This window comes from Sinohyriopsis cumingii, chromosome 7, assembly GCF_028554795.1.
Source record: "Sinohyriopsis cumingii isolate HCF-2022 chromosome 7, ASM2855479v2, whole genome shotgun sequence".
Classification (NCBI taxonomy): Eukaryota; Metazoa; Mollusca; class Bivalvia; order Unionida; family Unionidae; genus Sinohyriopsis; species Sinohyriopsis cumingii.
The window spans coordinates 13,127,950-13,145,872 of NC_142967.1; the positions used below are offsets into that span (position 1 = coordinate 13,127,950).

General features: G+C 36.8%; 1 protein-coding gene and 1 long non-coding RNA gene across 7 annotated transcripts in view; one reads left to right on the top strand and one right to left on the bottom strand.

Moving 5' to 3' along the window:
* Positions 1 to 16,626, bottom strand: part of LOC149794749 (uncharacterized) — a 55,733-nt gene extending 39,107 nt beyond the window's left edge. For all 6 annotated transcript variants that reach the window (XR_016422191.1, XR_016422189.1, XR_016422190.1 and 3 more), the window contains exon 1: positions 16,482 to 16,626. This is a non-coding gene — a long non-coding RNA (uncharacterized LOC149794749). The remainder of the gene's footprint in view (positions 1 to 16,481) is intronic.
* Positions 1 to 17,923, top strand: part of LOC149794750 (equilibrative nucleoside transporter 1-like) — a 98,291-nt gene that overhangs the window by 38,963 nt on the left and 41,405 nt on the right. Inside the window, exons 10-11 of the mRNA XM_089964377.1 lie at positions 944 to 1,041; positions 17,782 to 17,904. Coding sequence (XP_089820503.1) covers positions 944 to 1,041; positions 17,782 to 17,904 — 221 coding nt within the window. The remainder of the gene's footprint in view (positions 1 to 943; positions 1,042 to 17,781; positions 17,905 to 17,923) is intronic.

Sequence of the window (17,923 nt, forward strand, 5' to 3'; positions counted from 1 at the left end):
ACAACCTAATATCTTTTTTTTAAAATAAAGGATACTGTTTTCATTTTAAAGAATGTGACATATGTTGCCAAATTATTAATCCAGGATCTTGTTTAAGTCCGTTCAGTCACATGTTTGCAGGAATTATTACTGTGCATATAGAACATTGAAGAAAAGTGTGCAAAATGCCTATAACATTAACTTCTTCAGTAATAATTATACGTACAATGGAGATTTCAGTGAGTGATGATACGGACGGGAGATGCCTCTAATCAGGAAGAAATCTTCCCGGCCAGGAGGATCATGTGTATGACTTTTGTGGGCTTCTGGCCAGGAGGATCATGTGTATGACTGTTGTGGGCTTCCCGGCCAGGAGGATCATGTGTATGACTTTTGTGGGCTTCCCGGCCAGGAGGATCATGGGTATGACTGTTGTGGGAGTCAAGCCCAGGTGAGGCCTGGTTGGCTGCTGGGATCTTGGCATGACACTTCACCTGAATGCTCATGATATAACCGTTCATTGGTTGGTGTAGCATTTTGTAAATCCTGCCAGATCAGGTCAGATCGTCCATTTCGGTGACTGACAAGACAAGGCACATTACTTCAATTGCTACAGCACGATATGGTTTTACATTATTGATATACCAATGAACATAAATTTGTCAAATAAAGCATCTGAAGTCACCACAGCCAAGTAAATGTTTGGGAAATTTGATAAAGGACATTTTGTACAAGTTAAACGAGGAGCTGTTCGCATCCTTTTTTGGCGGCACTCCAGATTAAGTTTGTAATGTTAGCCTCATCACCCATCAAAATGCTAAAAAAAAACACATGGGTAAAGTTAATCTCGGCAATTCACTCAAAACTGCATGCCGACCCAGTTTTGGATTGCAACCCATGGGTCAATAACCACTGATATAGAGGGATCAATGTAAAATAAAATGGAATTTTACTTTTTTTCCAGCTTCTCCCAGTCCTAAAACCGCTGCAGTCTACTACTTTATTGTTGCCATAGTGATCCTCCTGGTTGCATTTGATGCCTACTTTGTCTTACCTCTGACAGTAAGTACTTATTATATTTAATTAGTAAAATATGTAATTAGGGCTCAATTTCAGTGTGTAACATTTAGTCATACAGTTTTTATGTCTGTCTTTTGCTTATTTCTGCCTTATGCTTATGTCTGTCTTTTGCTTATGTTGTTCACAATACTGTATCAAACTACTTGCTTACTTTCCTTGAACCCAACGTTGTAGGTCATGATCTAATCTGTCAGCTTTGCCCAAGTCCTTCCTTGAACCCAGCGTTGTAGGTCATGATGTAATCTGTCAGCTTTGCCCAAGTCCTAAAAGATATTGGAGACTACATCAGATAAATAGTCTCTTCTTAAGGGAAGGGGGGTAACAGTAGCAGAGATTTTACATGGAGTCGAGATCATAAAGGCAACTGCATTTAAATCTGCTTAAATCTATCTGGAATAGGGGTGCCTATCTGATATTCAGTCTGATAGTCACAGCAACCATCAAGAAAATGTTATTACAAATCCACCAGTCATGTCAACATGGAGTTTTCATTAAAAGACTTATTATGATGCCTAGTTGGTCCTAAATGAAAATGGTGCAGATCTGATGTTCAATATGGCTGCCACAGTGGCCATCATGAAAATCTTTATCGCTATTCATCCTGAATGGATGGTCATATCAACATGGGGCTTTTATTGAAAGACTTTTCTTATGATGTCCAGTTTGTTCTTAGTGAAGATGGTGTAGATATAATGTCCAATATTGCCATTGCTGTGGCCATATTTAAAATTGTGTTCTCACAGCTCTGTTTGAACAGAACATCTTTTTGACGTGGGATTTTCACCAGAGGACTTATATGCAGTTGTCTTGAACGAAAATGGTGCCAGTTCAGTATTACTTCTAATTTCATTTCAGAATGTTATCCAATGGATGATTATATCAGCATGGGTTTTTCACCAGTATACTTCTTATGATACCTAGTTGTTCCTAAACAAAAATGGTTCCAGTTGTACATCCAGTATGGCTTCCTTGATGACTATCTTAAAAATCTAGTTGCCACTACCCTCCATAATTGATGATCATTATGACAGGCTTTTCATCAAAAGATTTAGAATGATGTCTGCTTTATCTTAAATGAAAAGGGTGCCAAGGAGTAGATGTATAATAGGTGTTTTGAGATTGCGGTTTATCATCCATATCCCTTTTTGCACTGGTGCATACAGTTACCAAGCACATACAAACACAGGTCCATTTCGCATGACTGCCCTCCTTGAGAGCACCATTGAGAAGGTTCCATGAGAGCCCCACTAAATGTTTCATCAGCAGTGGAATTCCCAGAACAGAGTCAAAAGCTTGACATTTGTCTTGGCAGACACATTGGATTGAAACAATTTAATTTTGTTCAACTTGCCTATAATTCTTAGAGGCACAGAATTTTTTCTTTAAGTCCAACAACAGTAAACCGGCCCACGCCAATGTCAAAACTGCTAAAATTACTGTTTGTGAAAGTGCTAATTTTATAATTCAAGACCTAGAAATTACCATACCAGATACCAGCTCAGATAATGATTAATTAACGTGTGTGTGCGAAAAAAACCCTCTTATAATTGAAATTTTAATTATTTGTTATGTTATTGTGTTTGCATCATTAAAAAACAGAAATCTTAATTGAGCGTAGTAATACGTGTTTGTGGTTTTTCTGTTACGTAGCTATCTCTAGCACTTGGGATGTCCACCTTGATCTGAATAAGGTCATCAATAAAACAAGACATGTACACTATAATCATCTGAAAGAACCAAATACACAAGAGTCAAATCGATTATTTTTTACACTTGATTGAAATGTTAAAAATGATGAAATATCTTGCATACCCAGTGAATATAGTACAGACAACATAGACAGAAAAGATCACCATGTGCAAATCACACATCTGTTAGAAAAATGGGGGATATAATAATGGCATCCACACTCATCCTTCAGAATTGATGTTCTCTAATAATAAAAATAATAATCAGGACTTTTATAATCTTTAGAAGCTCTAAGCGCTTTACAACATTAGACAACACCTATAACATAAAAAAAAAAACATATATAATGATAGTGTTACAAAAATCAAACACCACGAAATTAAAAAACGTAAAAAAAAAGGCATGCTGCAGTAGCGGACAAGCATAGACAATGGGAGAAATTCTTTGAATCCACTTTAAGTTTCAGTGAAGCAAAAATCATAGCTGTGAGATTACAAGCGCTACAGTAAGTTTGATATTGTAATACAAATGTACAAAGTCTGGCTGTGTTTGAGCCAGTGCATTATTATTTCATGATTTCATTTGGGCCGAGACCGACTTGAAGTTTTATCCAGGCCTGCATCTATACACATAATATTATGGCATAGGCTCAACCATGTGGATCTGTATGCGAGTATTATCATGTGCACTGGCGAAGACTTGCCAAAATGAATGTCTTGATGTTAAGGGAAAAGTCTATGATCCTGTCCAGGTAGTAGAGCTGGAAGTCGATGAAATAATATCCAAGATCGAGGCGATTGCTGTTCCTAATTCTGGTGAGGTTAAAATGATGCTACATGTTTCATTACCAAATAAGCAATTAGATGATGATGTTATTAGAAGAGTATGCCCACCTTAAAACTGACATGAGACCATGGAATAAGGATACCAAAAGGTGCAAGAAAGGCAAATACACTTGCGCTATTAGGACTTAATCTGAATGAGCTATGTCCAACTGTAAAGGAGCCTCGTGCAACAGCCATGCAGTTACTTATTAAAATTCCTTCATCCATCACATGGGACAAAATTAAATGCTAATGAACAAGACTCTTGTCTTTTCTCAGCTACTATTGTCGCTGAGGCCATCGCATATACTCATCAATGATTCCTAGCCCACAAGTTCAAGTCACACAAGTGTATCAGTGATTTCTAAGATTACCAAGCAATCATTTGGGGTGGCCGAGTGGTCTAAAGTGCTTACCATTCCGGATCACTGCCATCTCACAGCTGTCTGCGTGGGTTCAAGTCTCAGGCTCGGCTAATGTTGGTACGTGAGAAAGCTTGCCAGTAGCTTCTCATGGGTCGTTGGTTCTTCCCAGGGTTTTCCAGGGTTCTTCCTCCACCATTTATACTGGCCGCCATGTATAGCCTATCTTGTGCTGAAAAATGGCGCTAAACCCTTCAACAACAACAACCAAGTAATCATTCAACACACATACAAACCTGGCAATGACACTTTCAAACTTTTTCTTGAACATGTATCCGGGGTTCATATGCACATTGCAGCATGTGGGTTTAGCAATACTCACATTCTGGTTGAAAAAGAACATTATTCTCTTTGTGTTTTTGACTATCTCACCAGCTTCCCAGACCATGGGTTCCAACAGCCAATCAAAATCTTACGTGGATACTTTACTAGTGGTACTTTTTTCATCTTAAACGGCAAAGACGTTGAGGTTATCAATGATGAAATTGATGAAAGTTTTTCAACATTCTTCAAGACGTTTGATGATTACACCCGAGAAATTCATGTTAGGATTTCCCAGTACGTGCCTTTCCATGGGTTGAGTTATATACCAGGCTGGCGTTCCTTTCACTGCGGGCAGTGATAAAGGTGAAGAACAATGTAACTGATTTTGGCTGGGCAATTTTGTCTGCGTTACATCTTGCAAGTGATCATATAGATCAGCCTCAAAAATGCAAACATCACCTAGGTAAACTTGATTCTGGTAACATGTGATATCCTGTATATGCTACCAACATCAGTAAATTTGAATGACACAACTTGCCATTAATGTGTACACCTGGAACATAGGCCTCCAGCTGATTCGACTATCCATAACTCCACACAACACAGATTCCTTGAGGTGATTAAGCATTGATCTGTTTGTGTGTGTGATTAGGATTTTTAACGTAGCTTTAACAATTTTTCAGTCATATTGCTACGATGTCTGCAATGTGGCAGTTTATAGTGATGTCCAGCACTGGGGCATCATGCCGCAGACATGTAGCATGATGTCCCACCCAGGCACATTATCCTGACACCAGGCTGACCAGTCGTAACACTAGCTCTTAATGCTAGCACCAAGCGAGGCAGCTGTCAGTACCATTTTTATAAGTCTTTGGTATGACTCGACCGAGGATTGACCCCATGACCTACCGCATCCGAGGCAGCCGCTTTAACCACTAGGCCACTGAAGCGGTCTAAAAAGTGAGAGAAAAAGCATAATAATCTATTTGCGTTATAAAGTTCCCCTTTACATACATACATACATACATACATACATACATACATACATACATGCACACACACACACAAACACACACATTGTTATCAGTATCACAGCTGCTACACCCCAGCAGCAGTAAGCTGTGTCTAGCTGCTTGTGCCCCATAGAGTTTTTACTTATTTGGAAAATTTTGTAAACATCATGCACATGCATTCACTCTTGCCTTAATTTCTCTTCTTATATCCAATAAAAATCCATGAAATTTTCACCAGTTATTCCAAATGAATTTGTCTACACAGTGATGATTTTTTTTCCCTATTTGTCCAAGTCTTGCACAACTGTGCAACATTTTTAGAAATATGTCATCAGCCCTATCATCATCACTATCAACATCCTCTTCTGACGATTCAATCTCAGAAACTTCTGTCCGAATCTAATCTCGCAAAATATCCAACTGCTGAACATATCTTTCCTCTGCTTGCTCAATATTTTTGAGAAAAAAACCAAGAAACTCCTCATTTTCACTCATTGTCATTAAAAATCACTCTTAAGACCGCCATTATTTATGATTTTTCATGAACAGCACATGGGTAGTGAAACTGCTCTCAATTAGTAACCCTAGGCTTCTGAACAATTCAAATTTGCACAAACGAAAGTAAAATTTCTGATTGGTTTAATATTAGTCTGATTCTTGGAAAAACTCCATTTGTAACCAATCAGAGACATATCTAACACACATTCACCACGACTGGAGACTGGATTGGCCAATAAATGCAGCAAAGCAAACAAACCAAGACTACAGGCGGGAATGGCCACTGAATGCAGAAACCAGATCAAGTGTACAGTCGGGAATGGGGCCAAATGAATTAATGAACCCACTCTTATATATAGCTCAACTTTCGAACTCATGGGATTTTGTTGTTGTTGGTGTGTTTAGTTTTTACAGAGCTAGTTTCAGAAGTAGGCCAATGTACATACAAAGCTGGTGGCCCCGAGTGGTCTAAAGCGCTCTCCGTTACGGATCACTGCCATCTCACTTCAGTCTGCGTGGGTTCAAGTCTCGGAATCGGCCAATGTGGGTATGTGAGAAGCTTGTCAGTAGCTTCTCGAGGGTCGGTGGTTCTTTCCAGGGATTTCCCGGGTTCTTCCTCCACCATTAATACTGGCCGACATATATAGCCTATTGTGTGCTGAAAAAATGGCGTTAAACCCTACAACAAACAACAACATACAAAGCTGCTTCTGTTATTGGAGATAATATTACCTTTAGATGTAATCAGAGTTTGGGAAGAAGTCAAAAACTCAAATATCACTACAAAAGGAGGATGTAAACAACTATTCCATCTCTTTGCAAATCACTACAAAAACACATGGTGAAAGTTAGGAATAACCACAGCATGAAAAGTAGGCCCCAGTTCAAGGGGGTCATGACTGACCCCTTGTGGGTCCAGGGCAACGCCCATATGGGGTGTGTCCCCCCCCCCCAAGCTAAAAAAAGAAAAAAGGAGTAATTCTGACACACTATTTTTGGATGAAAATTCTAAATCAACAATATAAAATTCTGATTCTTTATTATGATGCATACATCCATTTAATACATAGATTTTTATTGTAAATTTTGAATAATTTGTTTATCTCAACACATAATTAATCAGACAAAGAACTAGATCATTGCTGCTAATAAAATCCTGGTAGATTTATTTCTGTAATTCTCTAACAGTAAGCATCAGAAAAGTAAACATGCACCCAAAATTGATAACTAAAAAAAATATGATAAGATATTCTGAACTTGAGTGAAGTAAATAAAATATTGATTAAATTACGGTGCTTGGTGTTTTGCATTTCATTAAATGCAAATCTGAAGGGATCAAAATGGCTATTTCTTTCTTTCTGTTCCAAATGATGGTGCATCCGGAGTGTCACACCCTGAAAGTCGATCAGCGTATACAACACTGTATAAGGCTGCTAAAATAGACAGTACCTCTTTGAAGTTAACTCAAAAGAATTAGGGTTTCTTCTAGCCATTTATACATTTTTAACTGTACTGAATTGAGAGAAAACAAAATAAATGCCGTTATTGTCTGCGAAACTTAGCATGGACAAAATTCCAGTTGACTGAGCTGAGTTTCCATAGAATTATGGTGTGAAGTACTAACCCGTGATTCAGTAGAACACATCTGAGTACAGTAAAACCTGTTATGAGAGACCGCCCCTTCTGCCAACCAAAAGCGGTCTCTCAAGACAGGTGGTCTCTCATAAGAGGTGTGTGAAAATGGACTGGTTTTCAGGGTCAATAGTTAGCATTGTTGAACAATAAATAATTCCCATGCTCACTGTACATGTATCATATCCTTTATTCATAAATCTTGTTAAATATTGCATGCATTCCTCTCAAAATATCTTTATATAATAAAGATATACATCTATCAAACAACGAGAATGAAATTTATATTTCAACATCACATTAAAATGTACAAAATTCATTTCTAATGGACTCCTTGTCTTTGATTACATTTTGAACTTGCGTTTTACCGACGCTTAAGCTGACTGCTATTTTGCGAGCGGTCTCCCCTTTTTCATTTCTTTCAATGACATTAATCCTTTCTTCCAGTGTTAAAATTTTTCTTTTTTTCAGTGGAGATTCTGCCATTGTTATTAGTGTTGATATTATAAAGACTATTGGTTCTGATCAGGTTTTGGGGAAATGTGGAATAAATATATATTATGTACCAATGAATGAAACCAAAAGACATAATTAACTCATCAAGAAACAATACATTTATTCTGAGACAAAGTTTAAATCAACAGCGTTATAGCTCGATAAACAAAGGTTGCGACCATCTGCACCCAGGTAAACAGATAGTGGCTTGGTGAAACACTAACAAAAGAAATAAAAAATAATTTTTAAAAAATCCAGAAATGATTCTCACTTACTAGTATTAAAGACAATGAGCTCTTTCACGCTCCAGGCATTATGGATTAACTGGAAAGACAAACAATGTACTCAACCTACACTGAAGCCCTTTCAAACGATTTCTCACTGGGACATAAGGACTACCGGCGTTTTGTAAGTTTTCATAAAGATAAAGAAAAACTACAAACCTCTAAATTGACTGTGTATATCCATCATTACTCCCTTTGATGTTACTCTTACTGACTATTCTCATGACTTTGGCACTACAATGGCGGTTAGTGACATGTACTTTAGTCTGGTTTACTGCAGTTTACAAATGACACCATACGCTGGAGTTGTAAATTTCACAAAACTGGTACTGTAGCAAGACAAATTCTTTTTAAATACTTTATTAGAGCAATCTTTACTATTTATGCAGTCTTTGTTACAAAGGATTAAATGATGGTTAGAGGTGTTTATCTCGATATATGGTTGTTCAACTATAGTGTTATTTAATGTGCACATTGTTTGCATACTACATTTATCCCGAGCTCTAGTGTTTACAAAGGATTAAGTTAAGGTCAGTGGTGTCAATCTGTTTTGTTTTTTTGGCAATGCGGTCGTTCATAGCAGTGTCAAAATGCATATTTTGCCAAGAAATCGCGGTCGCTGGTCACGTTCAACAGATGGTCGTTCATAACAGAGCGTTTATATAGTAAAATCGATCCGTGCATTACGATTGTGGTCGGAAATGACAGGTGGTCGCTTATAGCAGAGGTCGCTCATGACAGGTTTTACTGTAATCCCAAGTGAACTGAATCGAAAACTACCATTTACTCACTCAACATTAAATCATAAGTATAGATTATATTATCCCCAATCATTTATTTTTTTCCCCACAACTAAACGCTTTCCAACCACTTTTACCCCCTACCAAACCACATCCCCCCACCACCACCAAAAGACATGGATTTGCACAATTTGGAAGATCGACCTGTGGTGACATTCTAAAGATGGAATTTACTCCATATAATGGAGAACTCTTACCCATGCACATTAGGCTGTCCTTCCAGTTTGCAATAGCAGCATTGAATAAAACTGCAGTGGTTCACGAACTACCCGGGAACGTTGAAGGGCAAAGCCACCATTGAATAATTAACAAAAGCACAAGTCTGTCTAGTTAAAATAGAAAAGAAGCAGTTTTACCTCATACGTGACCCAACAAGTTCCAGGTCTTGTTGATGAATCCAAGTTCACTATGCCCATTTTTCATGCGGGAGGAATCATCAACGCATGTTTGTCCCACATAAAGACATCTCAGATGTGCTTGATTGATTGATGCCATCACCAAAGTTCTGATCGTCTTTGAGTCTGCCTGGGTAGTTGAGAAACTTTTCTGTTTTATTTGTAGGTGCAATGCATCCCCAACAAAGTTTATTTAAATCCATCCAAATGCGGTTTTGACATCCCCTAATGCAACCACTTATGCATCCATAGGACCCACTGCCAACAACAGCACTGGAATTGTGGGAAAAACTGGAATAATTCCGTTGATGTGTCCCAGACAAATCAACAGCTATTCCATGCCTTTCATGTTTAGCTGCGTTGAATTGTTGTGCTTATGTTGGTGTCAATATCGGTTGGGAGGCCCTGAATAACGCCTCCAGTGAAAGTTTCAAATGAACTCTGGTTTATTTTTTTCATCACTTCAACATGAAAAGTTTCCACTGGTGCAACATATTATTTTGAATAAAAAATTGGGACTCCTTTGCTGGTGTTTGCGTAACATACAATAGTGTATGTAGAACGTGGTTTCTTTGAATTACAACGGAGGGCCAATCATTTTCACAAAATAGTTGCATGGATAAGGATTAACTTTGAATTAGTTGCCCTGGCTTCCTTGCTTGCTTATGTAAGACTAATCTTTAGCTATTGTGCAGTTTGACCACAGCTGACCAGAATATGAAAATAAAGCACGTCCTGGGGGAAAATAGGGCATGTCACAGGGAGAAACTGCGAGTCTTTTTTCATGCATATTGGACCAGGAAGATAGATCAATATTTAGTGAAAACAAGGTTTTAAAAATGCCACAAAAACCTCCCAATTTTAGGTCCCAATCTCTATTTTTTATTATTCAGTCTCCCTACTTGGCTTTTGAAAAGTTCATTGGTATGCCTTACACCCCGTTTTAAAAAACTACAGTAATCATGCTGATATTATGGAATAAAAGGCAATTACACATCAGTATTCAGGTATAGTTGCCAGTCAATTCTCTCTTAACACAAGCCAGTTTCAGGATTTTAATGATTAACAGGCCTGTACTGCTGTCGCAAAACAAAAGACAAATTTGCCAACTATCAACATAGGACACGCCAAAACATCAAGCTTTCCATTATGTGGAAAGTTATGTTTGTTTAGCTAAAACACAAAACTAAAATTGATTTGATGCTGATGTTAGTTGATCTGTATGAGAATGTTCTTTACAATAATCAACAAAAAGACCTAAAAACTCTCAAGTTTAGACATTGGCCCGTGGATAATCCAAACTGCCCCCCTTCTTCCAGGTCTTTATTTTTTCCTAAATTATTCTTCTTATACACAAGTACATACAGTACTGTAGGTTAGTTGGTACAAGTTCAGTTTTAATGTTTTCATCCAGTGCAATGCTTTTCTCGCATTCCAGATTTGTGCTTTTTTTGTCCCTTACGCACAAGAGGGAAGAGGGGAATGGAAAAAAAGAAAGAATTCCGATGAAATTGTGTACCATTTTCATTTCATTTAGAAAACAGAATAACAATTTGATTAGTATATCAACTTGCTTTATACCAACACTTTAAATGCAATGTATTTTAATGTATGTGGTATACATGTATGTGTGTATATATATCTTAATTGGTAGCAATGGTACATGAGACAGCTGCAAGACTGCAACTACGTCATTCTGATTAAAATCAACAGGTCAGAAGTGGACCTCAAAAACCCACATTTCACATTTTACTGACTTTGGCTAAATTTTATATAATAAGTTTATTTCTGAAGCTCTGTTGACGGTAAAATCATCAAACTAGATGATTACACAGCTTTCATTTAGTACAACACCCTTACAGCAAAAGGTGTTTATGATCTGTATTTTACTGTCTTGTGTAAAGGTTATGTTTCATCTTTTATTGAACCAGGTTTTCTTTTGTTCTGTTTTTTTTTCACCCTTGATTGATAATTTTATACCTAGAATTATGAAATGTGATGAGGGGAAGCATATTGATCATCATTTTTAAAAAAAATGGTCACTGTGACCCAGATTTCATGCCGCAGAAATTGATTTTAATTTGTGTGTTTTAAGTTTGTTTTGCAAACACTATTCAGATTAGATGATTGTTTTCATCTGTATAAGTACCACACCATTACAACAAAATTAGATCATTGTGAACCACTTGTCTACACTGACTTAGATGAAGCTCTTACATTTAGCTCATGACCATGGTTTTTTTATGTACATAATATTACACATGCGCAAAGAATTAAGATTTGATGAGGGGATGCATGTTGATGAACACTACACTCATAACAGAGTCGTTAACTGTAACCTATATTTTTATGCTTCGCACTTGGGTACCATTATATGTTTTAACTTCATGTTTGAACCATTGAATTAGATGGTTATATACAGTACATCACTATTTTTACAAAAGCTTCAGAGAAACAGATTGGTGTTTCCTACATTTTAGACTTAGCAGACATGTAAGTTTTGTCATTTTCCGTTAGGTTATCACCAAATAGGTTTTCTGCATGCTGTGTATGTACTGTCCTTTCTAGAATCACAAAATTTGGTTGGGGGGGGGGGCACAGTTTGATGATCACTACTGTTTCATTTCCTTTGTAGATCTTTATGTTCCATGTTGTAGATTTCTCTGACTTGGCTTCAAATTTGATTTTAATTTTAGTACATTATTCATGCTAGAATCATGAAATTGCTAATGATACCAAACCCTTAACACAAATGAAGCTTATAAGTAATCAGTATTTAATATTTTACCGACTTTTTCAAGTTTTTGCATTTATCTCGTGACTAAACAGGTTTTTGTAATGTTTTATGCGTAACGTATCACCTACAATTACGAAAAAAAGGAGAGGGTACATTTTGAAATGTACTACATCCTTGTTACAGACATAGGTGTCTGTGACCTATGTTTCTTGCATCAGTGACTTTTAAGAATTTTTGTTTCAGGTTCACGTATTAGGCGGTCCTTATGTTTAAATAGTGAAATTTTATATTTGGATGTATCTTTGTTACATCCATGCAGCCAGAGAAGGCCACTGTCAATTACCGGTACATTTTATGCCTTAATAAGTTAGTTTTGAGTGTTTGTATTTAGCTCACAACTTTATTGATTTTACATGCTTCTGCACAGAAAGCTCTTTATGTAGTTTAAGTAGGAATCAATGTTGATTCAATTCAATAGTAAACCTTACTGTTGATTAATATATTGTACACTGTCATAAAAGTAGATAACACACAACTGGTTTTTTGTGTATTGTACATGTGACTGAATAGATCATACCTGCCATATACCCAGACAGTGTTGTGGGCTTTTGGGGACTGAAAAAGAGGGGGGGGGGGCATTTCTGCATATAATGAAATAGCAATGTCCTATTGAGGTAATGTTAAAGCTAACAAAAAACTAGAACTCATTTTTAAGGAAAAGTTTCTTTTTCCCTCAAGGAAGAATTAATTTTCTACATAGACAAATGCCATCAGATCTCAGTTTGAGCTTTCATAATTTAGCCATTCATAAAAAAAATTCATTCCTTGTTAGTCTTATTTTTTTTGCACATCAGTGCACTTTTTTTTTCCACTGCAAAAACAGAAATGGGCATACTGTTTTGATGCTGTCTTTCCATCTGTCCTGAATCCATTTTAACACAATATCGCACAAATGTTAAACTAATAGCCGTTAAATTGCATACAATTTAAATGGTCCTAAGTAGATGACTGTGTTTTCAGACCATTGCTTTTATATCTTTTTTTAAAACATGTTTTTGGACTTTTTTGACAAAACTATCTTGGCACAATAGAGCAAAACACACTTAGGGTAGACAGTGAAGTTTAATAGGCACATTTGAAAATGCATTATCATGCCCTAATTAATGGTTCACATGGACTTTGAGAAACCCTCAAATCCAATATCTGGTCTTGATAAACCCTTGAACATTGTGAACAGTTGAAAAAGTCAGTGAAAAGTCCTGAAATTTGCATTGATGTCCCTTTATAAACCCTTGAATTTCATTAACATTTATTTTTTTATTTTTAAGTGTTTTAGTTTTACTTGTTTTGTTCATTTGGTGGAACACATCCAAAGAGGAACTAGTCTTATTGTTGTGTTCACTATTTTTGAACCTCACTTAATGAAGTGGTACCAAAGTAAAGGGCTGGTGTCATGGTAAGTATCTCCTACCCATTTTTAATTCCAATTCATTTTGTTTTTGGGGTTTGTTTTCTTCTAGATGTGTGTGTGTGTGTGTGTGTGTGTGTGTGTGTGTGTGTGTGTGTGTTTTAAGAGTAATTATGTCACAAGGTGGCTGTAAATATAGGCACAAGAATTCCCCATTGGGACACTGATGCCACCTGTTTTTTGTGTGCTAAGTGGATACATACCAGTGGTTGTCATCTTTGCTTAAATTTGCTGTGCTTACAGGGGAAGGAACAAGAATCCTATTGCCTCCTCCTCATGTCAGGATGTGCCTCTTTATTCCCAGGATGGGTCAGAATAACTTCTTGTTGTAAGAAAGTCAACGTCACCATTGAGAGAGAGATCAAGATTGCTTCCCATGGTTTGGAAATCACCTAAAGGCATTGGATCAGTGACACCTAAACCAATGTTGTCAGCTTCTTATAGGGAGATATCCTTGGCCCCTCTCAAGGAAAAGTCTCCAGTGTCGAATAAAATTGGATCACGCCTTCCTAAAAGTAGGAAGAGTCATGCTTTCAATATGACAAATCTGATGATAATTCTTGAAAGGGGTTCTTTCATCATATCAGCATCACTGGAATGATCTTTGATTGGTGGAAAGGGATTCTTTCATCATATCAGCATCACTGAAATGATCTTTGATTGGTGGAAAGGGATTCTGTCATCATATCACCATCACTGGTATAAATGATCTTTGACTGGTGAACAGGCATCATGTACAAGGCATTGGGTTGTAATAAGCACCCAAACACTGGTTTTTAATGGACAGTCTGGGTATCGCATACAATTGTGTGGGCCCTTTCCACAATAAAAGAATGTTACTGGCTTCATTTGTGGGGAACCACATCCCCTTTCATGGACCTCTGTTTCTTTTCACTAGTCCAAAATGGTTCATGAAAGGGAATAGTTATATGGAAGGATACAGTGGAAAATGCCCACAGTTCAGTTGCTGGATCTTAACGGTGTAAAAATTGTATGTTGAATGTTTAAACTCATCAATATTCTTTCTTCCTTAAACAATCTTCTTCAGGAATAACATTGTAGGATGGAATGATTAGGTTGAACTGGGACATAGTGTCCCAGAAAGGATAGCAATGCTGTATTAACAGGTAAGTATTACATATTGAAAGTTAGTTTTAAACTTAATGTTATCTTGCATTGCATCCATTTGGCTACCTTTGGTTATTATCCAATGTCTTATGCAAGACTGATATGTATTCACTCTCAACTTCCCAAAGCTTAGTTTATATTTTACTATCAATAAACCTGTCAGAACAAATGGCAGATGAAGCCTGGTTAACAATGTAGTCATCATTTGCTTTAACTCTGCGGAATTTGGTCAAAGATCCCAAATAATCTTGGATTAGAGAGTAAAAAGGGTGGAATCAGACTTTGGAATGACAGAAGTCTCTGGTAACTTTTTCTTACAGAGAAAAATTATATAAAATAAGCTACAAATCCCCCTCCTCTTTGTGGAAGCTGATGGTTCAAAACCTGTATTTTGGAGCAGATCTTCCTCCCTAGTGAATACATTTAAAGCTGAGGTGCTGGGGAGGTTGAGGGGGCCCCTGAGTCAAACTATCTTAGGCAAGGTCTAATGAAAAAGCCCAGGAATTCAACAGTCTGGTTGACAAAATGAATGGTTTAGTAGAATCACTGAAGAAGTAAAATGTACAGATTGGACATACATTGGAAGATGGGGTACAGTTTGACAAAGTACACATGGAGCTGGAAAATTAGCAATTACAGCAACTTTAGTTGACAATGCCATTATATACATTGTGATGTTTATATTTCAGGACTTTTCACATTCTGTATTACAATTTGGAAGATGGGCTCAGTTCAAAAATACAGTTATAGAGGTTTTAGTATTCAGCCTCAAAAGTGTGAAAGTTAATTTAAGCAAGCCCTTCGATAAAAAAAAAATCAGAAGAACCCTTTGTGAAGTCCTTAAATTTTTTCTGAGATTTTTGTATGAACCATGTAATTAGATTTCACAGGATGCAGATCTGATTCCATAATGGCTGTCTTAGCAATCATCTTCAAAAATTAAAAAGTTTTCACAAGAAAAAAATAAAGCAGCATTTTAAGTATTTTAGCAGGTCTTCTGACCTCCAACATGTCACGTTGTTGGCCCTTTTTGCATTTTTCACATGGCGGTTTCTTCTGACTGGATAGCCTTATTTTCACTGCAACACATCCTGAATATTTGAATTGGTTTGAAAACTGCAGATTTGACTACCAGCATATCAGTACCTTTGTGAAGGAGTTTTGTAAGCTATACCTAATTAAACTTGGTGTGAAGTCGAAGGTTACAGCATGCATATTTGTCCTTCGCCGAGTGTGGGAACACAGTGACATGAAAATGTACAAGTGGGAATACAGTGACATGAAAATGTACAAGTGGGAATACAGTGACATGAAAATGTACAAGTGAATTTTGACCAAGCTTTATATTTTGGTTGCATTCCAATGAACATGTTTTTATAGTTGATACTGTGACACTGATTTTAAGGTCAAATGTCTTGATTGGGGGGGGGGATAACAAATACAGGTAAGTATCAATCTTTTGTGAATATATCAGAAGAATACCCAGAACTTAAATAATAATAATCATAGAGAAGGTTAATCTTACCATGTGGATATATCCTGATATTGTCAGAGAGAATGTTCAGTGATTATTTTCAATAATATCAAGTTTTTGGTCAAAGGTCATGACAAAAAATGTCTACTGCACTTAGAGGTCTCTCTTGGACAAGTTATCTTAGACCTGAAAGTATTTTTGCTCCCAAAAATTGGTGGTTGAAGTTTGTCAGGAATCTTTTCAATGGTGTCAGTACTCAGCAGTTAAAAAGAATAAAAGAACACAAAAATAGCACTTACCATAGATTCCTGGAAATTATTTTTGAACAGCATAACACAAGTCTCTTTGAGTGATTCATGTTCTTTACATACCATACTACTGAATGATAGGACAAAGGCTTTTTGCCAACATTGTTCATCACCAGTGGACTCAAACAGCCCTTAACTACACTAAAGATTGACTCAAATGCATTGAAATGCACCCACCTGATGTATGTACATGTATTAGAAAACTTGTCCCATTTTACTGTAAGTACCATATACTTGCTTATAATTCAAGTCCAACTGCAAACAGCATAGACTCTGAGCTGCCATAGCATTATGCATGAGCAAGATAGGAGTCAAAGTCGTATATTCTACTGATTACTCCTAACAACATAGACCCTGATCTGCGATAGCATTATTCATGAGCAAGATAGGAGTCAAAGTCCTATGTTCTACTGATTACTCCTAACCACATAGACCCTGATCTGCCATAGCATTATGCATGAGCAGGATGAGGGTCAAAGTCCTATGTTCTACTGATTACTCCTAACAACATAGACCCTGATCTGCCATAGCATTATGCATGAGCAAGATAGGAGTCTAAACTTGTTTGTTCTACTGATTACTCCTAACAAACAACATAGACCCTGATCTGCCATAGCATTATGCATATTATGCATGAGCAAGATAGGAGTCAAAGTCGTATGTTCTACTGATTACTCCTAACAAACAACATAGACCCTGATCTGCCATAGCATTATGTATGAGCAAGATAGGAGTCAAAGTCGTATGTTCTACTGATTACTCCTAACAAACAACATAGACCCATGTCTGTTGGCACATTATGCAATGTTTTATCTGGGTCTATGCAGATTGCCATCGAAGTTGACTAATAAGTGAATATATATGGTATCCAGCAAGACCATGCTGCATTATCATCTTTGAAAGTGAAAGTAGAATGGAAGTTTAATGCACACCAGGTCAAAACTTAATGAAATCCACTGCACTCTTGACACAATACACAGTCATTGGTTATTTTTGTCAGGTCAGGTTGCTGTGGTTGCGATTAAGTGAGAAGCTGCTAAATTCAACATAAAACAGTACATTTCATACTTGTTAACTGTCTTCCTAAAATATCAGTTACCTTTTATATTGATTGAAGTTTTTAACTTTATGTCTGTCAGCTAATCAATATCAGCCCAAGAGATTGTATGGTATTTAAAAACAATATACCACTTGAAGAAAAGGTACATGTAACTGGAAGCAAACAAAATAAAGTTGATTTCTAAAAAAAAATGGACATCATTGTATTATTTTCTTTCAACTTTCTTTTCAGAAATTCTATCAACATTTCCAAAATAAAGTGAAAGGTGCCAAGGCAAAGAGCAATATGACGTGTGCTGACTACAGGGAGCAGTTTGTGAAGTCGTGTAAAATGTATTGGGAAGTCTTCAAACAGGTACATGAACAACAGTGGG